The sequence below is a fragment of the Vombatus ursinus genome, unplaced genomic scaffold, assembly GCF_900497805.2.
Source record: "Vombatus ursinus unplaced genomic scaffold, bare-nosed wombat genome assembly UNPS02014841.1, whole genome shotgun sequence".
NCBI classification, from domain to species: Eukaryota; Metazoa; Chordata; class Mammalia; order Diprotodontia; family Vombatidae; genus Vombatus; species Vombatus ursinus.
The window spans coordinates 9007139-9033241 of NW_020954619.1; the positions used below are offsets into that span (position 1 = coordinate 9007139).

The 26103-nt window shown below is 38.6% G+C and overlaps 1 protein-coding gene across 2 annotated transcripts in view; it reads right to left on the bottom strand.

Annotated features, from left to right (window-relative positions):
• Positions 1 to 959: 959 nt before the first annotated feature.
• Positions 960 to 26103, bottom strand: part of MACROD2 (mono-ADP ribosylhydrolase 2) — a 2135263-nt gene continuing 2110119 nt past the window's right edge. For both annotated transcript variants that reach the window (XM_027840306.1, XM_027840305.1), the window contains 3 exons: positions 10559 to 10645; positions 8107 to 8171; positions 960 to 4844 (listed from right to left, as the gene is read on the bottom strand). In XM_027840306.1, the coding sequence (XP_027696107.1) occupies positions 8110 to 8171; positions 10559 to 10645 (149 nt within the window). In that variant the 3' untranslated portion in view covers positions 960 to 4844; positions 8107 to 8109. The remainder of the gene's footprint in view (positions 4845 to 8106; positions 8172 to 10558; positions 10646 to 26103) is intronic.

The following is a 26103-nucleotide window of genomic DNA, read 5'->3' on the forward strand; positions in this document are numbered from 1 at the left end:
CCATCCCATTTCAGAGGCAGGAAAACTGAGGTGCCAGGAGGTAATACAAGTTGCCTCAGATCTCCCTACTAGTCAGGATCAGGAGCTGAACCTACATTTGTTAGGTTTCTTAGCTTGTTCTCCATCCTGTACCTTTCCTCCCTCCCTTTCCCTTCTCAAAAAACCCTAAACCAGCAACCTGAAAGCATTAGTGGTCTTTAGCCCCGTAGATTACCAATTAGATTAATTAATGCCTCCGGGAACCAGTGACAGGCCTCAGGCATAGAAAGAGCTGAGAGAGAAAGATAGACAAACACTGCTAAGCCATGGGATGATTTTAGTAACTCTCCTTTCTAGTATCAATCTATAAGCAGCATCACCATTTTAGGTCAATTTCTCAGGCCTACTGCCCAGATATTTCTTTCATACCTCATTCGCTATAGGGAAAATGGATCTTTGGCAGAAAGAAGATTTTAAAAAAAAACAAGTTCTGGCTTTTTAAAAAATCATCAACTCCCTAGTTTTGGTTGGCAAAAGTAGCCAGAGTCCTAGTAGATCTAACAGACTCTCATTCACGTTAGAGTTAGGAGTGACAGTCAATGAGCCACATCTTCCAAAATAATATTTTCCAGAGAAGTTCATTGTTACTCATTTACATAACCATTTAATGATCTAATAATCCTCTATTTGCATAATTGGCACCTAGAACTGTCCCTGGCTCCAAGGTACACATACCTACTTGCTCCCATTTCCTTTCTGTAGCTTCATTTCCACATAGATGAGTATCTTAGGAGGAAAATCCCTGGATTGATCCCAAACTGACAAGTGGCTAAGATCAGTGGGTAAAAGTTTAACTACATGAAAAATCTGAAATGTGTGCTGGCAACCAAGTGTACAGTATAGAGTCAGAAAGAAGCCCTCTGGGTTGCTAATTTGCTCACTGATAGTTGGTCAGTCTTACAAAGACACAAGCCTTTCAGTTATCCTCTTGAATGAGTTTTATTAGTATTCTGCATTAACAAATGTAGTATGAAGGCATCGGCTGTTTAAGGTTTTCAATGTATGGCACAGACAGAAGGAAACTAATAGATTTAGAAGCAGTTCAGCACTTAAATGCTAGATTAACAAAGGAGGCACGTCTAATTCTATTTAGCAGTTTATGCCAGCTATCAGAAGACGTTTTGCAAGCAACAGACTACATTTATTTGCATTAAGTAAAAACATATTTTGATCAAGAAAATTACATTTTTTTCAGATTTTCCTTTATATCACAAATGTCAGGGTAAGGCAAATCCTTAATGAATCATATGATAAAAACCCTATTCCCCAAGAAAATATATTAAACATATTCTGCTAACTTTGTAATTTTTCAAAGCAAAGCCGACATGCACCACATAGAGAGAAATGTCTTTTTTAATCAAGTGCATCAAGCAGAACAGTATTAATTCACAAAGAGGCTTTTCAGTGTTTCATAGAAAGATTCACAATTAGCTGCAGTGAATACCCAATATCACAGACAGTGTTTCAGATGTCTCCTTTGTGAGCTACTCTGAAAGAAGACTTGTCCATCATCTGAGCAGCCACCAGCTAGAGGAATAATGCATTGTCTCTCTTAGATTGAGAACCTTTTTTAATTGGAACTATTATGTTAAAAGCATATTTTGATACTCTGTCTGCAAACACCAATAATGTAGGTAGGGTTTTATTCTCTTTCCCCTCCCCTCCCCTCTCCCGCCCCATGCTACAGTATGATTGAAGTCTGGGTAGAAATTGACATACAGAATTCATATACAGAAGAACTAATCAACTCGGTATTTATTCTTTTACAAAGCCTACTCTATTAATTTTAGCATCTCTAGTGAAATGACAATTCATTGTGTCCATGTTATGCTGTATCTCAGCAATTACTTAATATTTTTTAGTTTTACTAACTGAATGAGAGTACAGTGTCTTCATTACCTTTTTTTTTGAAACAATAAAATCATATAGCTAAGTAGCAACTCCTGAAAATCCCTAAACCAAACCAGATAACAAATCCAAACAAATTTTATATTAGGGCTCATCAGATTGAATCTACTGGCACACTTCCTTACTCTATTAGTTTTCTTGATTCACCGCTTAGGTTCCTATAGTTTTCTTAGGCAGAAAACCCCAGATTTTAAAGAACTACCCCATTGTGCAAGGGAATCAAAGTTAAAAGTAAGAACAGAGGAAATGACTCTCTTGGGTAATAAGGACAGGTTAGGTCTTGGACCTGGAGTCTTAGTGAAGGCCATTATTTTCCATGTTAGTGGTTCCTAAGAATGAGATTAGGAATCTTTCATCTTTAACCCCTTTCAAGCCTGCTTCTCTATGCCATCTCTCTCATGTTGTTTTCTGTTGTAGCTCATTACTGCAAGAGAATATCACCAACATTTGGTAGCCACGGGATAATCTGCTTGCAGCAGATTGCACTTGTCAAGCATTTCACAAGATGACAGTGACTTTTTCAATTAAGTTATGAAGATGGCATAAAATAGAGAAAATATCAGAATTCATGTGGTAGCATTTCTAGGACTGTTTTAAAATCATTTTCTTCTTGCTTCTAAGGAAGTAGTGTTTACTGGGGCTTGAAAAAGGATATCATCCATTCCCAGATCATTCACTGACACCACAAGAAGGAATGGCCAAGTTTCTATGATGTCAGTCTCAAGGGAATAGTTGTTGTGGTGATGGGGCTGCTTCAGCTGAGGGTGAATTATGTGATAGTGAAATTGCTATATGGGTGTTATGCAGAAATAGGGACTGTTAATTTTTAAAATGTAGCAACCAAGAGGGGAAAATAAATTCAGGAAGAGTTGAAAGAAAAAAAATATCCAGGAAGAATATGTATATATATATATGCGTGTCTGTGTGTGTTTACACATACACAGAAACACAAGCATACATATACTACTGTGTAAAAAGAGACGGGAGGCTTCATACAGAGGAATGAAAGGAGCTAATTCCACTTTCAGTGGAATTTAAAGCAAACATCCGATAAATGCTGATTAATAAAGTACTTAACTTGACTAACTACATTTAGACATCTACCTACCACAATCTGCTTGTTTAAGGCAAAAGATAAATGAAATATAAATTCCAAAGCACTTATAAAAAGGCCTGGTCACAAGTAGCTTAAAGGGACACGAGGGAAACAAGATTAACTCTCAATGGAGGTATAGCAGGTTGCTGGGAAGGTTAGCTAATGGTGTCAATATTGCCTTCTGAGGGATTATAGTCAAAAAGATACTGGCACACATATACCTGAGCTCCTCATACTTTCTCATCTCTTGGTCCTGCTGTCTCTTAAGCAAATGTTAGTCCTCATTTTGCAGGGAGAACTAGTCTCAAGGACTATTAGGGCTACCATTCCTTTTTTTAGTGCTATGCTCAGTGGTTGGCTGGGAGAAACCCAGCAACAAATTATTTTCAGACCTGGCCTAGTCAAGTAATGTAATGTCAAAACAAACCAGGAAGCAGAAACTGCAAACAGGAGCTCTAATTGCTTCTAACAGGGAGGGGAATGTGTTTGTCAGACCTTCAAACCTTGGAAACGTGCTGTGTGTTCTTTGTGAAAAGCATATCCTCTTTTTGTGAAAGGCATACAAATTTAATTTACTGCACGGCTGAAAAGGAGATCCTTGCTCCTCCTCCCATTTTCTTTTTTACTACCCAGTGACATTTGACCCACAGAACCCCGTACCCAACGATCTGGCAAAAGTGTCTTACTCAAATATGTATGCATAATTACACATCCATCTATACTGGGAAACATGACAGGAGAGATTTCAAGTGCAGTTGGTTAACATCCACAAACCAATAGTTAACATAGGATGAGTTCTAATTGGCATACATCCTTATTTAATCCAGGATTTAAACTGCTCACAACATCTAGACAAGTGCTCACTTAAATAAGCTCTGTTTTAGTTGAATGGGAGAAAAATTCTACAGTTGGTGGCACCAGGTCTTGCCCTAGCCCACAGGCTATGAGAGGAAGCATACAGTAAGGACATGATGGAATAAAAAAAGCCCCGTTGTAAGTTTATGCTGCTGACAAGATGTAAATCTCAGTTCTGTCTAAGGACAATGGCGACGCAAGCTGCAAAAGAGGCTCTAATGATTTTACTGGCTAAGCTCATCTTATTCTGTGCTAGTCTAAAAAGCTCTTCCATCATTTCTTAATGAATGCCATGAAACTAATTTTCGGTGCTGCGAGGTACCAGATAAAATCTCATTTTCTATTTACACCAGACCTTCTCCAAAGGATCAGTAAGTAGGTTTTGACTACTTCCTAACTTGTTTTCTACCTGATACCATCTGTGGATTATGCTGCTGTCTAACACTATGCTCTCTGAAATTTTAGATTGTGACCCAGAAAACAACCTTGTTCTCTTCTGTTTCTTCAAAGAGACCATTGAACCAACCTACTTTACAAAGTCATTGAGAAAGCAAATCTGGAGAACAGAATACATACACACATGTATGTATTTGTGTTTAACCTGCTCTATTATGACCCTGGGGCAAAGTTTTCAAAGCAAAGACATTAACACAGGGTCAGTGCCTTAAAAAAAGATTATCTGAATATGGGGCACCTGCCCCCATATCAAAAATCTTTCTCTAAATCTCTCATCCCTTTAAGAAGGTAAACAGAACAAAATGCAAGTGAAAGAATCAAAGCAAAGAATCCCCTTCTCTTTGGGCCCAAATTCCCTCCCCCCACCCACCCCTAGCTCTTATTGACACCACTTGGTGTCATCTCAGCCTCCACTTCACCGATGCCATCAGATGCCATACATTGCCAAGGGCCGCCATGTCATTTCATTCTTCTGTCTCATCTTGTTCATCTGTAGAAGAGAAAGGGAGATTAAATAACCTGTTAAAATGAAGAGAAGGATCCCAGTGGAGACATCTTTTAGTGCCCTTCTCTGAATGTCACTACTCCCTAAACATCTACAGAGAGCATCCTATCTGACTGGCACAAGCATGTAACTTTGGATATTTAAGAGACCCTTGTTGACATGAGGTATCTCTAAGTGGCCTATCAATGCACTTCCAATAAATGAATGCCATGCTGAAGGTTAGCTTTGCCTAACGTGATACTTAACTGAACTCATCATTTAAGTGTTCCTCTGGATGCCTAGCTGTCTATATGGATGCATGAGCCAACTCTAGACCCTTCAGGTTTCATGCACACACTCAGCATTCCAGGAACCACCTTTGATAATGACAGCATTTCTACAGTTGGATGAGAAAAGTGACCAATAGGTGATCTGTGACATTGCAAATTGCTCTCCAGAGGGAAATAAATAGCAATTCATGCATTGTATGTGTCATGTTCAAGGTCTTACACTATGAAAGAGGTTATGAACCATTCATTTAGAGGGGGCTCTAAGTGATGGGCAAAGGCACCACATGGTTCTGAAGGACTAATTGTGCTGGCAGGGAAAGAAGGCAGCTGATGGGAGAGATGATTTCCAAAGCATCTAAACACATGTCCATAATGTCTTTGTGTTAAAGTTAGGGACAATCTCTGTGTGGGGTCTCTGAGGTTCCTTCCAACCGTCAAAAGCTTCTACCTACAAAATGCAGGAAATTGACTTCTCCTCAGGCCTCAGAAAAATCTGGGCCTCCATCACCCCACTTGAAATACATTGGAACATATTTATTCCATGCCTTCTATGTCCCAAGTACTACTATATTGGCTCATTTCTGCTCTAAAATTCAGTCTACCTTGAAATGCACTTCTTGTGATTAAGGCCAATCTGAGCTTCCCACTACAAAAGGAAATACCTGAAATAATAATAAAAACAAATTACCGTATTTGTAATGCAGGCCAGTTAGGCTCTCAGGAGAAGAGGGCAGTGGAGTCCATTAGTTATGTCAGCCAGCTACTATTATTGAATTCACAGAGCCATGCAGTGCCACAGGGATCATATCTATTCAGATTTATCTTTTTTTCTTCCTGACTCAGAGATATAACTGGTATATTCTTGTAAGCAAGGTATTCCTTCAAACTGGTACCTTGAGTCTTATACTAGCTTCTTCCTCTCTCTACCTGAATATGAAACTGCAGAGTTCTTGATTTCCTTAAGCTAAAGTGAATGATACAGGCTTCTGTAGACTTCCTGGGCTGTAGTTATGTATGTGGCTTAATCTCTTAGATCCAGACCAAGACTGAGACCCATGGTGGTGGTGAAGTGGAAGCATATGTCTCCTTGTACCTTTTATGTGTCAGGGAATGTGCTGGTACATATTCAAAACAGTGATCTTGAAGGTATGCATAGCTGTATCTCTGGTGGGGAAGGAGGGGGGAAGATGTTATGTATAGAAAAGAATTTTTCCATACTTTTGACAGAATAGCCACAGATTAGAGTGATTAAGGGCCAAAACAAAAGTAAGAAATGTGGAGAAACAAGCATTTTAATACTTCAGATTTAGTCCTTTTCACTACTTTTAAACAGAATTTTCTCTCCATGTCTATTTCTGTTTTTTTTTTCTTTTTCTTTTGTTACATGGAAGGGCACTGTTAAAATACCAGTCAGTAGAGAGGGGAAATCATGTATTAAACTTTGTAGAGCAGAGAAGGGTTCTTTCCTTTAAAAAACAAACCAAAAAACCCCACCCTTATTCTATAATTTCAGGAATGTTTTAATATTTAGCCTTGAATATGATAAAATTCCCTTAAGTCTGTGTCTTCTTGAATATTTTCCTAGCAGAATCCACCAATTCTATGTAACTGGTGGGATACATCATGGGGAGGAGAATTCAGTCACCATATTTTTGTACTGCCTTACTGGGAAAAGGAGTAAGGTGATTTACAATTCAGGTGCACTACGGATTTTTCCATTGCTAAGCATTTTAGTCCAGAAATTGGACCACTTACAACTGCAAATCTAGTTATTCTTCCATTTCTGTGCAAATTATGATCTTCCTATGTTTTTAAGGCTATTATTCATCAGGCTAGGACATGAGAAGTCTCCAAAAAGCAAACCTCACACAAGTCCTCCTCCTGATTCCATCTCAGTTTCTCCTTAGAGGTTTGAGCCAGGACAGTCCTTCAAGATCATTTGATATGAGGCCCTTGTTTCACGGATGAGGAAACAGCCCCAGAGAGAGGAAGTGACTCATCTAAATGAAGTATATCTAAATGAGTTAACTCTAACTCATCTACATTAGGTAACTCCAAACTACTTAAGAATTAAGGCTAGTTTTGGAACCAGCCCCAGACCTTAAGTCACTTAACTTCCAAATAGGGTTCTTCTTCTACACATCACTTTACTAAGTAAATAGATGCAAGAAAAAAAGACCACAAGCTCTTTGACAACAGGGACTGTCTTTCTTTTTTCTTACTTATTTCCTCAGTACTTAGCTTAATGCTTGGCACTTAGGAGGAGTTTAATAATATTTATTGATCATTGACTAAATATGACTTTAAATTTCTTTTTTTAAAAATCACTCAGCAAACAGTTGATACAGCTGGTGGATATAATAATGATGTGAGTTGTCACTCTACCTGCCTCAATCCTTAGTTTCTCCATCTGTAAAAATGGGAACAATGATGCTTGCCCAAACTACCATATAGCACTGGTTGTTTTGGGAGAAGAGCACTCTACACTATAAAGCATCTTAGAAATGCGGGCTAACATTGTTACTTTTAAATATTATTGCCTGTATCTTGAGAATCCCTTGCTTCTAAGAAAGGCAAAGTCCTTGAGAGACATTATCTCATCATGCTTCACACATGCTGTAGGAGATGAGCAAGTGGGAAAAAAAAGATCTTAGTGTCAAAGCTAGAAAAAAAGTGAGGTGCTCTAAAACTGCCTTGTAAAGCACTTAATTATCTCAAAGAACTGAATATAACATGATTCCCAACACATAAGGAAGGTATAGTTTATGATTCTCACAATGACTGGAAAGAATAGAAAGCTAATGAAATCCTTGGCCCCATCATATGAGTACTACAGGAGCGAGATTAAAGAGAATTGGAATAAACCGTGGGGATGAATTAACAGTAGAGGTGAGCAAGGACCTGTGCCATTTAACAGGAATTCTTGCAGATATTTACTAAAAGACCTACTAAATTAAAAAGAGGAAACAGAATCTTACCTATTAGAGATCATCATCTTGTTGACTCTCTGTTGGGTCACTTTCATCCTGACTACTCATTTCAACTGAAAGCAAAGCAAAGATAATATGTCAAAGATAATTTTGTACCAGACCCCCCTGAAATGCAAGCAAATGGTCTGAACCTAAGAACTGTTTTATTCTCCATTTCTTATATCTATTGAGGATGGTGGGTCTTTTTAGAATCCCATCAATGCGACTAATAGTGGTTTGGGTTGGTGACCAGCAGGTTCCCTATAATATACAGCAATATAAACAAGACTGACCTTTTTTTTGGCTTTTTGGTGAGGCAGTCAGGGTTAAGTGACTTGCCCAGGGTCACACAGCTGGTAAGTGTCAAGTGTCTGAGGCCGGATTTGAACTCAGGTCCTCCTGACTCCAAGACCGGAGCTCTATCCACCACCTATCTGCCCTCCAATACTGACCTTTTAAATTTGGATTTGTGCTTTTCACAAGTTAAATAATGAAATAAATCTTAAACCTGAGAACACAGAGTCATGTTTAATGTGTCTTGTGGACTGCCATTCCTTGCTGAGGTAAGTTTTGGTGAGACACTGAAATGGCCTATTGACAGAACCTCTTTCGAGGGTGTGGACTGTATTTACAAAGGGGTCCTTGGCAGGGGGCGAGCAGGTGTCTGAATGGTGTCTATACAAGCTTTATGTTTGTTTGATAGTCTCACATTACTTCTGGTTGCAGCTGTCATTAAAATGTAGTTGTGGGTTACAGAAACGCATTCAGATAGTAAAGAATATGGCAGAGGATTCAAACCAATTGACGTGTGACCTCAATGAAATGATTAATTTGACATATTTTGCTTTAATGTGGAATCCCTTTCTTTTCTTGGAAGAAGTACTAGTTTTTTTTTTCTTCATTGTCTCCGGGAAAAATGAAATTGGCTCTCCTTTCCAGTAGAATTTCCCATCCAGTGCATCAGTTTGGCCTTTCAAGGTCAAGAGGTAGGCTTTTAGAATGAGGACTGATGATCAGTCCTACAGAATGATGCAGGGTTCCCCAATCACCAAATGGTATTTAAAACTTAGTGACAACTCTGACTTCCTGGTGTTAGCAGTATGAGTACATTTCTTTTCAACCATGGAGATATTCAAAAGCCCAAGTTAATGACATGAAAACCAAGAGGAAATGAGAAAAAATATGGCACCATGGTGCTAGGAAGCCTGCAGCTTCTAGGGAGTCAATGCAGTGCAATGTCAATGAGCCTTTTGGCTTTTCCCTGTTTTGGTGTTCATAATTCAGAACAGGCACTCTGTGAATGCCAGTGGGGTGGCTACAGTGGCTGCACACTAGAATAGAAAATAAAATAAATAGCTAATCCATATCACATGGTCCTCATAAAACATGTGTTTTTACTCTGTTGTGTATGATTTTGCAGGAGCATTTGCATAGAAAGAGAATGCATAATCAGCACCATTGTTAGAAAGCCTTAGACACTCGGGAAGTCTCCAAGTGTCAACCAGTTTAATTAGATTGATATTTTTCAAACATCAAGGCCTATATTAGGAACCAACAACCTGTAATCTCAAAAAAAAAAATGATCCCCTCTAAAATGAATGCTCCATCAGGGGAAAATAGCAGCAGATGCACTTGAAATCAGTCATGCAGGAAAGAGGTGGGGGCAGGTTTGAAACGGGGAGGACCATTACACTGGATTAGTGGTGGGGAACCTGTGACTTCAGGGCCACAAGTGGCCCTTTAGGTCCTTAAGTTAAGCCCTTTGACTGAGTCTGTCAAATTTATATTCAGTCAAAGGGACACACTTGAGGACCTAGGGCCACATGGGGCCTCGAGGCTGAAGGTTCCCCATCCTGTACTGGACCCTTCCCCTATACTCGAAGATGTTGGTTGCTCTTTCCTCACCCAGGGCTTGGTCCAAAAAAAAAAAAATAAATCTGCTGGGGAATCTCAGTTTCAGCCCTATGTAAGAATGTGCCTTTGTTGAGTTTGTTTATGAAATATACCAAGGGTGCCCAGGCCCTAATAATCATAACTCCAATCTAAGGGAATGGGCAGAGAATAGCATCCCAATGGAATGGCAGGCAGTCCTGTCATGTGAGGCTCCACTACCATAACTAGGACAGGGCAATGAGGCCTTTGCCCTAGGTTCCATACTACACAGAAAGAAGGGTATTTACACAAAGTTAATCGGGTAATTTTCATTCTATTTGGCCCTGAAAATTGCTCCTACAAAATCAGTATTAAAAGGCACGGATGATCTAGTTTTTTACTAGCAGCTGCTTTAAAAAGCTGCATTTTGATGAGTACTCTAGAAGTAAATGACTTTTGAAATTTGACTTGTTATTGCAGAACATGTTGGTTCATTGAACAGATAGCAGTTCCCTGATTCCTAAAGCATACATTGGGATAATAGGCCAGATTTCTATTTTATGAGACTTTAAAGAGTTCAGAACCATACCATCGGCATATGTAGCATTTTCCACAGGGCAGGCATCTCCAGCACCCACTTGCTCTGCAGATGACTTCCCTTCTCCCACTGCTCCTTCTGACATGCCAAAGGTTGGGGGTTGGAGGTGGGAGAGAGAAAGACAGAAGACGGAGTCAACAATTAATGAAGAAATGCAGCAGTCACTCAGTTATTCTTTTGTTGTCCTTGATCTCCTGAGCTTAAAAAACCTTTGATATTGGTTAACATTAAGCCTCAAGACCACTTTTTAAGGAAATGTGAGGAAAAGAATATTATGAGGAGGAAGGGTTTTATCTTCAGTGACTTGTGATCATAAATTCTCCTTAATTTGGAAGATTATTATAAATACATATACACAAATTTTTAAGTTGAAAACAGAATAACAGTTAATCAGGGAAACATGGCATAATATAATAGACTATAAGTTAAATTTAGTGGTTTTTTTTTCTTACTTAAACATTTGTAACTTGAAAAAATCCAAAAAAGCAAACAAAAAAGCTAGTTTGCCTTAGGCAAGCCTAAAAGCTGGAAAAACCCAGTGTCATGGAAGTAAAGTTTGGAGAAAGAACACAAATAAATTGTTCTTTCCTTTCCACATATAGCTTTCACAAATCTTATTTAGGACTGCAAATAGAACAACCTTTAGTTAATTTCCATCGTGGTATTTCTCCCCCTGAGCAGCTTCAAAAACTTTTTCATCTGTTTCCTGCGACTTGAAGCTATATATTATGTTTGACTTTCTCATTGCAAGGGATCTATTTGCTATTGTGAGAAATGTGACCTTTTCTAATAGTTTTTTTTTTTTTTTGCAACTGAACATCAATTATATCTTAAAGATTCCTTCCTACTCGGGTATCAGCATATGTACACTCACTTTTACAAAGGTAAAGTTCCAGAGAGAGGTGACCATTTTCACAGTGGAAGTTAGAGCTGGAAGGGACCTTTGAAATCATCTAGTTTCTCCTCCTCATTTTAGAGATGAGGAGATTGAGGTTTAGAGTCACAAAGTGACTTGTTCAACTTCATTGGAGGTGGGTAGCAGAGATGAGATTTGACGCTGGGCCTGCAGACTTCAAATCCAATGCTCTGGCACTACAAAACTCCCTCTGTGATTAGAACAATAGAAATAGCTTGAACTAGGCTTTTACTAGGGAAGCCAGAGTGGGAACAGGGAGAGACAGAGATATAGGTGTAAGGTACCTTACATAGGTGGAATCAACAGGCCTTGGTAATTAATTGGATAGGAGATGATAACCCCACATTTTCAAACATTGGGAAGTTGATGGAAGTCTAGACAGAAACAGTGAGGTCAGAAGCAGGAACGCATTTAGGAGGAAAGATAACAAGTCAGCTTGTGGACATGCTTGGTTTATGATACTGGTGGGACGTACAGGTGGAGATTTCTACGGGCAGATAAAGAGATATGGATGTAGATTTAAGAAGAGGATTAGGACTAGAGACCAGATTAAATATAAGTAATCATTAGACTTGATCCACTGGAAATCCTGAAAATACAGAGATCACAAGGTAGAATATTTGAAAATCACTCTAATTAAGGTATTATTATTTGTTGGGTAATCTCTCCCCATATGATAGCAATAAGAATAAGGATAAGATAGCAATAAGGATAAGGATAAGAAATCTGGTGAGGCATTTACTGAATATAGCTCATGTTCTCAGTATACTTGATATCCTAAATTTGGATTTTACAGAGTTAGATGACTAACTCATTTGACAAATTCTGAATTTTTTAATTTGCAGTACACTGTGCATCAGACAGTACCATCAAATAGCAACCTGTGAAATAACAGCTTCACTGTATTAGATACTGTAAATACCTTGAGAAAAGGGAAAAGAGAGGAACGAAGCTCTGAGAGCTGAAGAGGAGTGAAGGTATCCTGAGGCTAGAGGGAATGAACAGAATGGGGAAGGTCCCCAAGTCAGGAACATAAAGCACTAAAATATACTTACTGCTCGTGCAGGAAAGAAAAAGTGAAATTACCAATCAATGGGCAGGGATGACAAGAAATGCTACCTGGGTACTATGAATTCTAACGGGTATATCTGGCACGGCTCTCTGAATTGTGTCTGCTCATTACCTCAGATGTCATGCGGGAGGAGAAACCAACGGGAGCAGGTACTGTAGGATACCCTCAGCTTTCAATTTTCTTCCTCATACTCCCTCTCCTGACTAGACACTGACACTCAATCTATGTAGTCTCTAAGAGGGGGTACCCAGAGTCCCCATTCCAAACCAACCCTCAGGCCTACTCCTCCCTTCCCAAGAGTCAGGTACCAGGCCCATTCAGATACTCCTCTCCTCCTTGCCAAGAAGACTTGACTACTTGCACATCTGGTTGAATAGGAATTCACCAAATTTAATTCTACGCTTTGCCATCTTCTACACCACTCAAACCCAGTGTCCAGTGGACCTGACCATTTGCCCTGTCACCGTACTCTTTAAATCTCTGGCAATTACTATGTGACTTGCCAAAGCATGGTTAAAAACCCCTGGACCTTGTCATTAGCTCCTTAGCTGCATCTTTGTGATCACGAGGCACTTCTATTTGCTCTGCAGCTGAAACTTCCTGCATGTGTCTTCTCTCACAATTAGAAGTGAGCTTCTTGAGGGCAAAGACTAACTCAATTTTCTATTTGCATCCTTAGAACTTAGCACAGTGCTTATCCCAATAAGCTTTAATAAATGTTTGTTCATTCAATTTCCTCATCTATAAAATGTCATGAAAAATGCTTTGCAAGCTGCAAAGCATTCATAAATATGAGTTTTCTAGTCTGTCATTAAATCATTTTGATGTGGGAATATATATGTGATTTTATAATGTAAGGCTTTGGGAAAATGGGATTTGCTGTAAAGAAATTCACTTTGTGAATAACTTCGTTTGAATAAGTCTTTGATGCAAAGTGTAGGGTACACTCAGGCATATGGCTACTCTCAGAATAAAACATGGACAGGTATCAAATATGGAGGCTCACTGGTCATTGAGGGAGATCAAGGTATACCCAATGGGCAACAGAAGGGTAGTAATGGTTTCCATACATTATTAAAAGATCTAGAGGACAACTTCCAGCACACTGGAAAGTTAGATCCTTCCATGGAAGACTTGCAGGGGGTTAAGCACCAGCACTGCACAAAATGAGAAGACACAGATGGGTTGTGACCTGTATTGTTGAAGGTAATAGCCACATCAATGAGACAATGGATGCATTGGAGTATATAACCCTTCCAAATTGCATGTGACCAATGTGGTTGATAGAAAGGAAAAAGACATCTAATTATTAGCAATTTTCTTCAAACTTCAAACTAAATCTGCCTTTCAACCTCCAGTCTAAAAAGCAATTTCACTTTACACTGTCCTGTACTCTTGACTCTCTTGTCTTCTTTCCCACCATTGCTCATGCGCTGCCAGACCCCAAACCCCTACTTGTGGGTTGATGAAAACTGCTGGAGGAAGGTGTATAACCAACTATGCTTCCTGAGTTCACCACAGATTTATGTTATTTAATCTCAGCTGGATCCTCACTGCTGCACAAGAATCTTTTACTCTTCCTTGATTGATTCTTTATCTCAATCTCCACAGTTTCTGTTTTATAACTTCTTTTCCCTTCATAATCTACCTACTCCACTCCCACCATACTCCTGCTCACCAGAAGCCTTCCTTATATATTACCAAGAAAATAAAGGACGTCTGATGTGAGTTCCTTTTTCCCTTCAGTTTTACAGCTCATATCCCTTCAATGCCTATCCCATTCTTTCCTGGCCATTCTTGCCATGGCTAACCCCTCTCTATATGCCCTTCACCCTTCCCTTATTCATCCTCTTGGAGCTTGCCCCTTTGATCATCATCTCTCTCTCTAATTTTCCTTCCCCTTTACCCAAATTTATCGTCTTAATATATTTTGCTTGCTCTTTTTCTAAGAAATTGAGTTAATAAGTAAAGCTAAAGAAGAAACAAAATTATTGATTTTTGCAACATTTCTAGCACTAATAACGTTGGTGATAATAGACAGCATTGCTTTACCTCTGATTTCAGGCCTCTAGTTTATCTCTATTACATATAATGCTGGCTGTTAATTTTAGATAGATATTATTTGTCATATTAAGGAAAGTCCTTTTATTCCTATGGAGCAGATAGGTGGTGTGGTGGATAGAGTGCAAAGGTTAGAGTAAGGAAGACCTGAGTTCAAATTTGCCCTCAGACACTTACTAGCTGTGTGACCCTGGGCCTTGGTCCTGGGCCTTGTGTTTGTTCCTTTCCTGTTCTAAGTAAAAGGAGTAGAGTCTCCTACCTTGTGAGTTTTCTAAAGGTCAGGAGAGCAAAGTCATAGGAATGAGAATCCTAGCCAGACTTTGCAGTCCACCCAGTGAAGATACCCCAGGGGAATCTCAGATGAAGACTTAATTGTCAGTCATACCGCATCTAGACATAACTTGGCAGGATCAATGCTATGTAGGATCTGGGCTAAGTTTTGAGCCTACTCCACTCAGGGACCAAGGTGATAAGAAGAGCAAACTGTAAAATCCCAGAGTATAATCCAAATCAGATTAAAGTGTAATTCAGAAATGCTCACAAAAATAATGGAAAACAACAAAACAGAAATAATACTAATTTGTGGTTTTCTAAGAATATGCTGCCTGCAAGTATCAGTTTCTATTTGATACCACTGGGTACTGTGGGAGGGGAGAGGATGCCTATACTTTGTTCTTCCTTATTTTTGAAGTAACTAACCCTTTTGTAAAAGTTAATTCCTGCAAAATGGCTAAATGGAATTGGGGCAGTTCTCATTGGCACTTAACATTGAGGCACTTAACAGGTAGTGGTGGGCTCCAGGAAAAGAGAGACCCCACAAACCATTTATGGTGCCCTGGAACATTAGATTTAGAGGGAAGGCCAGAGCATACTTGCTGGAATTGCTCTGCTTTTGCCAGGGAGAGAGAGATTCAGGGGATTCCTAGGTAGTAGAATTCCAAATATTATGCTTGCATACTAGTTTTGTGGTACATTTCTCAAATTCCTCATCTATTTCTGCTTTCATTTTAGGGTAGGAGTTCTTTACCTGGGGCTCATGAACTTGTTAATTCTTTTATAATTGTGTTTCAATATAAGTAGTTTCCATTGTAATTCTATTTATTTTTGCATTTAAGAATATGGTTCTGAGGAAGTGTACATAGGCATCATCAGATTGCCAAAACAGTTCATGATACCAAAAAGGTTAAGAGCCCTGTGTCTAGGTTACTGGAGTCAAACAAAATAGAAACTGATATCTGTGAATATTAACTTAGAAAATCACAAATTGACATTATCTATTTTATTGTATTTTTATTTATTTTGTTAAACATCAACCAATTATATTTTAATCTGGTTGGAGTAGCACTGGGGAGTTTTCACAGCTGCATGCCCACCAGTTTGAGATCTTTGGTGAGGTGATCTATAGTCTATCCCTACAGTAATATTGTTTCTTTTTCTACCTTCATTAATTCTCACAAAAATACCATTTCTCGCCCCAGGTTCCTGGCATAGGTATGAGCAACACATTTCATTAGGGTATGTACTCAAGGGATTTGGTTTTTTTTTTAGTTTTTAAGGTGAATATTTATTGAATATTCATCCATAAAGGACACTATTTTTATTCATCAAATAAAGAAACTAAAACTTAACTAAACTCAACCAAACTTTACAAACATAAAAATGTGATAAAAATGCTATTTTGTTGTTGTTAGAAATTAGGTTTTGCCTGGGCCCACCTAGGACACCCTTTGTGCATGGAGTGGTTTCTAGATTCCTTCACAGAAGTATTTAATCTTTACACTCAATGTGACTTACCTTGCTTTAATCTATTCCATTTCTTTTGGATAAATTACACCCTGTGTGAGTCGAATTTCCCATCATGAGTTTCATCCCATCAAGTCTCAGTGATCTTACCAGAATCTCTAGATTTTCCTGTTTATTACCCATTCTTTTTGCATTTGTATGTTGGTATCTAAGGGAGGCCATGGATTTTATTGTTATTCTTGGCTATTGTCTCCGTGGTACCAGACTTGTCAGATAGTGGGGAACCATTTTCTTCTTTCCCTTCTTTTTCAGTTTAAAGTTCTCTTGTTCTGCCTCATACGATTCCAGGTAAATATGTTTTTACTGGCCCTTACTAAGTACAATTTTTTCTGAATCCTCTATTTTCAATCAGCAATAGGTATAATACCACCTAGGCAATAACTTGTATGTATTATAAATACTAGTATCTCCCTTTTATAGATGAGTAAATTAGAGTTTAGAGATTTGCTGCTAAGCATAAGTGTTACATCTGGGATTTAAATATAGAACTCCTGTCTCTCAGTTCAACACTCTTTTCACTATACTTCACTGTATCATAAGAGCAGTAGTGGCCCCAAATAGACCCTTACCTTGCATACTCAGCTCTCACCTCTATACAGTGGCTCCTAACCTACAGAGGAGCTTTTTGGGAGATATTAATGCTTATGAATATTTTGGAAGGTGGGACAATGCATAGAGCAGTAGAAATGTGAATTTCCATTTGGCCTTGCTCAGTATAGAACCCCATTTCTCTCCATGCCAACTCTATCATGGGTCCTGCCCTATGCTTTAAACATTATCAACACAATTTAAGCAACTGTCAGGGAAATGTTTGCTGGTGCCAAAAAAGCTTTCCAGTGGGCCATCAGCTTAAAAGGGTTTCCTCCCACTACCTCTACCATGGGGTAAATTATCATCCACAAAGTAAAATAGGAAAGCTTGAAGACATCTGTGATTTTGTGCTCTGTGTGCGAGTGAAACTCCTGAAGAGAAACTATCTATAATGGTAAACCTGAGATTGCCTTATATCTGTAGAAAGATTTTCCATTTTAGTCTTCTTCATACCATCTGGCCTATGTTTCTGAGGTATCTCGTACATCACTGTCCTATTTACTTTAATACTTAAGGGACCCAGGATTTTATTGGTGTGGGGCTCTTTCCACTGTAGCCCTTCTTTGTTTTAGTAGTCTGTCTTTGTGAAGGGCAGAAGACAAAAATGGTTTCACTCCATCACCAACTTAGTGCTAAGGCTTTCCAAACCTAGCTAAACTAGACCTTTTATTGTAGACACAGAGTCACATACATACAAACACCCACACAAGTCAACACACTTATATACATTGTCAGGCCAGACTGGTAGCATTGAGCTCACATCCCACTAGAAAGGTCTTCAAGAACTCAAAGTCACCCGTACTTTATGGTGAGACATCAAAAGGAGAGTTTAAAGGAAAACCCTAAACCTCTACACACAAATGGAGTAGAGAACTGTTTTTCAGTTACTTAAAATAGATTTTAAAGGAAATCAGCAAGTATTTGAGGAGAAACAGGCTTGAATCTGTCTATATTTATAAAACAAAATGAAGAACTGAAGTAATTATCTAGATATTTAAAGTAAAAAAGAAGTTTTCTGCCAATATTATTTGGATAGCCAGGTGCAAGTAATTTGGGACAGGATTTGATTAATTACATCAATGCTCTATTTCAATTTATATATGTAAATGGCCACAGATGCTTCTCTTCATTCTACCCTAGACCCATATAAATCTTATACTTGATGTGACCATATTGACTGATCCATAATAGCAAAGTGAAAATGTTTTAATTTCATTTTCTCCATCTCAATTAAGCCTAGGGAAAGTATAACCTCCAAAAGAATAAATTATGGCAATGAGGCCTAAGATCTTGTTTTTAAAAATAAATTCTTCAAGGCATGACACTTAATCTTATATAAATATACACAGAAAGACACTGTGATCAAACATATTAAGGTACTGGAATGGAAATCAGGAGAGCAGGACATTCAATTACGTCACTGAATGACTTTGACCAAATCTTTTAGAATTTCACTGCTTTGATTATCTCACTTTTTAATAGGTATAAAAATATATTCCCTCCTCATCTAATTTATTAATAAATTATCAGGATGAAGTAAAACAGGACATCATTCAGACAATCATATTTATACTTCAAAATTTCAATAGGTCTGTGGTATCATCTCAAAGACTAAAGCCTCTCCATGCCTTCTTATCTATATTGTAGCAGATAGGGCAATGGTCAGGAAGAATTAAGTTCAAATTCTGCCTCAGACACTTCCCAACTTTTTAAGCCTGGATGTGTCACTTAATCTCTCTGTCCCTCAGTTTCCTCCTCTGTAAAATGAGGGTTGTTGGACTCAATGACTTCAAAGGTCCTCATCAACTCTAAATATATGGTCCTCTGATCTGCTGTATAGGATCTACCCAATGTGGAGATCACCTAAAGCTCTCTCTTGGGTCCTCTTCTTTTTTACCTAGATACTATTTGGTTTGATGATCTCATCAGCTTCCATAGATTCAATTATCATCTCTGGAAATTATTCTCAAATCTACTTGTTCAGTATTAACCTTACGGCTGATCTTTAATCTTGCATTTCCAACTGACTATTGGACATCTTGAATACGATGTCTTGTAGACATCTAAAACTCAGCATGTCTAAAACTGAACTCAGCATCTTCCCCTTCTCCTCCTTCCAGATCTGCCTTCTTCCTAACTTCCCTATTTCTATAGAGAGTACCACCATTCTTCTGATCATCTAAACCTAAAACCTGGGCATCATTCTTGATTCCTCACTCTCCCCCTCTCTATTCAATCAGTTGTAAAATTCTAACATCTTCATGACATCTCTCATACACACCCCCTTCTCTCCTCTAACACTGACACTAACCTGGTACACATGCTAATTACCTCATGCCTGGACTGTTGGAATATCCTTCTGGTTGGGCTTTTGAACTCAAGCCTACCCACTCCAATCCATTCTTCACTCAGCTATCAAATTGATCTTCCTAAAATTCAGGTCTGACTATGTCCTCCCCTCCCCTCATTCAATAATTTGATTTTTCTGGATCAAGTATAAAGTCTTTTGTCTGGCTTTTAAAGCCCTTTATAACCTGAATATTTCCTAACTTTCCAAAACTCTCAAACCTTACTCCCTTTCATGTATTCTGTGATCCAGTGACACTGGCCTCAATTTTCCTTGAATATTCTATCCTCCTTGACATTCTATCACCTGACTGAACATTTTCAGTGACTGTCCCCCATGTCGAGAATTCTCTCCTTCTTCACGTCTATCTCCTGGCTTCCTTAATGTCCCAGCTAAAATTCCACTTTCTGAAAAAAATCTTTCCAGATCCCCTTTAATACTAGTATATTCTCTCTCTGATTACCTCCAATTTATCCTGTATCTATTTGGTATATACATAGTTGTTTGCATGTTTTCTCTCCACCATTAGACTTTGAACTCCTTGAGATCAGGGAAAGTTTTTTTTTTGTTTTTGTTTTTTTGTTTTTTGTTTTTTGTTTTTTGCCTTTCTTTGTAATCCATGGTGCTTAGCACAGTGCCTGGAACATAGTAGGGACTTAATAAATAATAAATGCTTGTTAACTGGACTTAAATTTTTCCAACATGCTTGTATCCTTCCTTTAGGTCTTTTCACTTTCTATGGGGACCAAATCATCACTTGAACTGTCAATCTGTCATCCCTTATTCTTGCTACATGAGAAATCTATTTCTCCTTTTCCTAGGAAACATTTCCTGGAAGATATATTTTGTGCTAGTTCTTGCATGAAAATTTATTGCAGTTTCTATTATTTTAAATACTATTTTATTTTTCCCCAGTTACATGTCAAGAAAATTTTTAGCATTAATATTTACAAGATTTTGAGTTCCAAATTTTTCTCCCTTCCTCCCTCCCCTCCCCTCTTCTGAAAATGGCAGGCTCTATTATTCTTAAATGTGATTTGTTCAACTTAGGTTTATTGAAACTTTAATTTTCAAACTACTTAAGTACAGTGCATTTGATAAGATCTGAAAATATCTCTGGTTGGTCCTCTCAAAAAGTTTGTTTCACGGTTGTGAAGACTATGAATATTAATAATTATGTTGCTATTATAGGGTGAGGACTTCTCTTGGAGGACTTTCTGTGGGTTGGCATGCACCAACTCTTATTGGTGTCATACTAGGGAATTAAATTAGGCTCGTTAGCAGGAAGAACAAAAGGTAGGAGTAGCTGGAATAAATAAATGAATAAATGAGTAAGAAGGAGAAGAGAGACAAGTTTAAGGAAGAGAGAAACCTACTAAGCAGCAAAACAGAAAATGAGAAATGTCTAAATTGGCTGCTACATGTTTTTGTCTTCACCTCATTATTTTACAATAGAGTGTGTGAGAAGTCACAGGTTATATTTCATCCTTCCCATGGCAAAAATCCATTGGAGAAGCATAACCTGTAAGGCTAAGGCAGTTGTAGAAGAGAAGAGAGAGGAGAATCAGACCCATAACAGACTGGATTGCTATGGGCCCGGGGCAGGGGCTTAGTCTATGAGATGTGTGGGCTTGCTAGGACTTTGAAGCCCTGTTTATACCTTTACTCATTTTAGTTCATTTGACTGCCTAGCTGGGTGGCCAAGCAAATGCATGCATGCATGCATGCTTGAGAGGAGGGGACGGGATTGTGTCATTCTTTATTCTGACATGCAGGTGGAACAGGTATTATCCCAAACGGCTTCTTCCTGCTGTGCAATAAAACTGAGTGCCACAGAGAAATGAGTCCATTTCACATAAACAGCGAAATCGGAATCTGATCAAAACTAGAACTGTCTCAACAACCCATTCATTCCAGTTTTTTTACCCATTTTGATTGCCACTGATGGGAACACAAACAAGAGGTGAAATTTCAGGGTTCCTAGCAGGAGATAAAATAGCTGAAATGGAAAGAGGCTGGGACATCCAGGGCCACTTTCATTTTCAATTACCATTTGCAATTGTCCTGCAGAAATCCTTGATTATCATACCTTTCTGTAGGTTATGGGGGGGGGTGATGAGAGGGAAGGGGTAGCAAAAGCAATAAAGGAAGCTCCTAGCAGGAGGGAAAAAAAATGCTTTGATGAATACAGAGTGTAGTTAATCAGATTCTAAATCTATAAATATTTGATGAAAAGTGGGAAGACCCCTTAAGCCTTTCCTGTGAAATTTGCCTGGAGCCTGGACTATGTTAATCATGCTAAGCAACAATCACAGTTCTTTCTTGGAATAAGTGTCAGTTAACTTTAAGAGTGGGATGCTTTCTAGATTCAATAAAATTAGCCAGGGTACTAAAACTACATAGGAAGATCAGAGTTATAATTATTTTGCTACCCTAGAAGCATGAAAGGTACCTACAAATAAACTATCTAAGGCAAATTCAGTCGGTTAGGGTTGGAAGGGGAGAGTACTTAGAGATGGAGATGCTGGGACAACTGCTACTGGCAGAAGGATAAAAGTGGGGCTGAGACAGGGAAGAGTTCACCTTGGTGTAGCCACAGAGAATGAGAGCAAGATCTGTTGTCTGAATTATTCTTGCCAAACTAGCGTTAAGCTCAGCTGTTTGTACTTGGTGTCAGAGTCGTCTAAATTTTAGTATCCTGAGGAAAAGCTCCAGTCACCCTCACCTAGTTATAGCTGTGAGGATGTAAGAGAAAAGGTCAGTAAATCAGTGGATAGGATGCTGGGACTGGAGTCAGGAACACCTGAGTTTGAATATGGCCTCAGACACTTATTAGTTTTCTCACGCTGAGTAAGTCACTTAACCCTGCTTGCCTCAGTTTCCTCATCTGTAAAATGAGCTGGAGAAGGAAATGGCAAACCACTCCAGTATCTTTGCCAAGAAAACCCCAAATGGGGTCATAAAGAGTCAGACAGGACTGAAACGACTGAACAAACAAATTACCTTGACAACAAAAATGAAAAAGAAAAAGCAGAATGTAGAACACAAAACGTTTACACATGCTTAACCCATAAACTCAGAGAACCCGAGGCAGTTATTATTTCACATTACATAGAGACATTATTTACTATACTCTCGTAGCTCATTAATTGAAAGAGGTGATGAACTCCATTAGGCTCTGCTAGATCAAGGACCACCAAGGTTTGTTATCCAGATGCAGAATCCAAGCCTAGGTGGAGAGAGATCAAACGCACTTCTAATGAAGAAGAACAGTCTGCCAACACAAACGTGGGATTGTGAATCAAAACTGAGCCCTCATGGGATGCTTTGCTACGGTTCAAACTGTTCCCATCCAAGTCTCCAACATGATTCATAATGACATTTATAGCCTTTTAAGAGCGTGGCTCCTATTGCCATGACATAAGCCCAAAGAGATAATTTTCCATTCACAGATAAGGTATTAGTGGGAATTTTCCCACTAACTTTCCATTCATGTAGCTGGAATCATACAGTTTTTAATGTTTAAAACTCAGGTGCTACAAACAGAAAAACACAAAGAAAGTATGGAAGATGGGAAAGTGTACAATTACTGAGATTTAAGGTAATATTGAGTGAAAGAATGATTCCTTTGGGGAAATTGGATGGGAAAGATGAATCAACATCTGGGTACCATGGCATATTCCCTTCCTCCTAGGTATTGCTCATTAAACTTCTTTCCATGACAAGCTCTTTTCCTCTCTCTCCATTTCTTTCTTTTCCAGACATCTTTTTGCTAAATTATTACAGAATAGTGAAGAGATCATAAGGCACAGGACCATGAAGAGGCAGCACTACACAGTGTAAATTACGTTGGCTCTAGTGTCATAGGTCCTGGGTTCAAATACCACCTCTGACACTTCCTGTGTGACCTTGGGCAAACCCCTTAACCTGCCTTGGCCTCAGTTTCTTAACTAGTCAAATGAAGTGGCTAGACTGTATGGCCTTTAAGGTCTCTTCTGGTTATATGAGCTTATAAACGCCTGTTCATGTCCTCCCATAAATTTGCAACAGGGGATCCACTGAACACCATTCCTCAGTTAATTCAGCTAAGAATTTTGTTAATAATCTTGGATGAAATAGCCTATTGTTGACTTATATTTAGCTTTGAGTCCATCAGCACCTCAAATCTTTCTAAGGCACTCCATTGTCTTAACCTTCCTTATCTTGTACTTGGGAAGTTTATTTTTTTTAACCTAAGTATAAACTTTACATTTACTTCCAGGTTAAGTTAATCTTATTAGATTTTGCCAAGGTTCTACAGTAGAGCTCTTTTGGGGATCATGATTCTTTTCTCCAACATGTTAGTTATGCCTCACAGCTTTGGTCATCAGCTTTGGACCACAGAGAAATACATTTGTATTCCCTTTTTTCATGGCTGACACTGGGAAGGAGAAGAAAGAATACTAATCCTGTAGCACAGATGTTCATTTTATACTCTCTGTCCTCAGTCTATGAAGGGTGAAGGTATTTCATTTCTCCATGCTAGCTCAGCTTAAATTTCACCTCCTCCAAGTAACTGTCTCAGATGCCCCTGGCCAGAAGTTCCCTTGAACTTTTATAGCACTCTGTATCTCATTTACTTTCACATTCTGGGTTGAATTGTATATATCTACATACACAGAAACAAAAAATAGTATCTTTCCCATTAAATTAATTTGTATGCTGCCTTTCCCTTCTCCCTCCTCCCAGTGAATATATCATATGCTTCTTCATTTCCCTCTCGGTGACTAGCACCTCTGTGCCTTGCTTATAGTAGCTGCTCAGCAGATGAGTTGGATTTGTTGATCAGCCCAATCCTTGAACAATATTAGAAAGCAAAGGAGTTTTCCAGAACAACTAGCTCATAACTGAGTTACCATGCATTTTTCCAGAGAGATCCCTATGTATTTCCTGGACTTAGGCTTGCTAAAAAGTATTCACACATTCCTTCATTCCACAAATATGGGGGGCCTACTATGTGGAAAGCACTGTGGTACATGCTGTGGGGGATATTAAAAATAAAAGTCCCTATCAGAACTCATTATCTAGTTGGGAAGACAAGCTATGAATACAAATAACTTACAAGTCAGGAAATGAAAATGTCATATGAGCAGCACAGTCAATAAAAGCCAAAGAAAATTAGACAGGGAGAAGTTCCTCCCATTTAGGGTAATCAAGGGATGCCTTGGAGGTGAAATATGAGTGTTATTTCTATAGGTAGAGATGAATGGGGATCAGAGGGAGAGCTGAGGGCATTCTAAAGGGGAACAGCAAATCTGGAAAGTACAAGGCACTTAGAGGAGACTATTTTGGTCAACGTGCAGGGTTCATATAAGTACATAGTGGGAGATGAAGCTCAAAAGGTAATTAGGTACAATGATGTGGAATCATTCCTTCCTCTCGTCCCCCTTAAAATGCCTTGTATTTCTCTGCCTTGGTACTTTTGACCTGGAATGTCCTCATCTTTTCCCCGTTTACTATCTTTTCTTATGGAAATTCTAGTCATTTTTCAAAGTCAGTTCAAATTTTTATCTCCTCCATGGAGCCTTCCTTGAATGCTTGTCTAAGGAGCCTGTATTTTATTCAATAGACCAATGACAAACGGGTTAATGACATTCCCTAAAGGACATAAATCATGAGGATAACATAATTAACTGTCTTCCACAAGTTTATAAGAAAGAAGGAATATGATGAAAGTAGTATTCTAGAAAATTGCATCTGGCAACTGTGTCTAAGTTCTTTACAGAAGATACCTTAGACCAGCACGGAGACCAATGAGGAGGCTACTGAAATAAACCTGGTGTGAAGGTCTGAATTGAGGTGTGGTAGTAGGAATGAAAGGAGTAGCTAGGTGTTATAGTGGCTAAAGCTCTGGGCTTGGAATCAGGATGAATCATCTTCCTGAGTTCAAATCCAGCCTCAGAGACTTACAAGCTGTGTGATGTTGGACAAGTCACTATACCCTGTTTGATTCAGTTTCCTCACCTGTAAAATGAACTGGAGAAGGAAATGGCAAATCACCCTAGTATCTTTGCCAAGAAAAACCCAAGTGGGATCACGAAGAGTTCAATATCACTGAAAATGAGTGAAGAACAAAGCAGGAATAGAAAAGAAAGATCGATAAGACTTTGGAACTGCTTGTTTGTTGGGCAGCAGAGGATGGGAGGGAATCAAAGATATTTTGAGCTTGGGCAAATGAAACAATAGTTCTACCATCAAAACTAGGGAAGTCAGGAGGAGGAAGTGGTTTATTAAGGAGTCAAGGGAAGATGATATCAGATTGAATTTGATTTGACAATAGGACATTCAAGTCTGGACAACGTGATAATTGGAAATACCAGGTTGGAGCTCTTCAGAGAGATTAGAGCTAAGAATATCAATTTATAGTTACCTGTAGATTCCAGAATAGTGCAACGACAACAGAATATACAATACTTTATATGTGTATATGTACATATTCACACATGTATATATGTGTGTTTATATATGTATAGATACAAACACATACATACATATATACATTACAGATATAACAAATCCTGCTGATTTGTTTTAACTTTTGTGTTCCAAAAGCTAGTCCACAGTGATTTTTTTTAATGAATCATGATCTTAAACTCATTTTCTCAAATACTAGGTCATTCCATTGACCTACCTGGAATACTTCCACAGTGGTCATCCCAGTCCCCAGTGGATTCTATCGGGGCCTTATGAAGGTGATATGTGACATG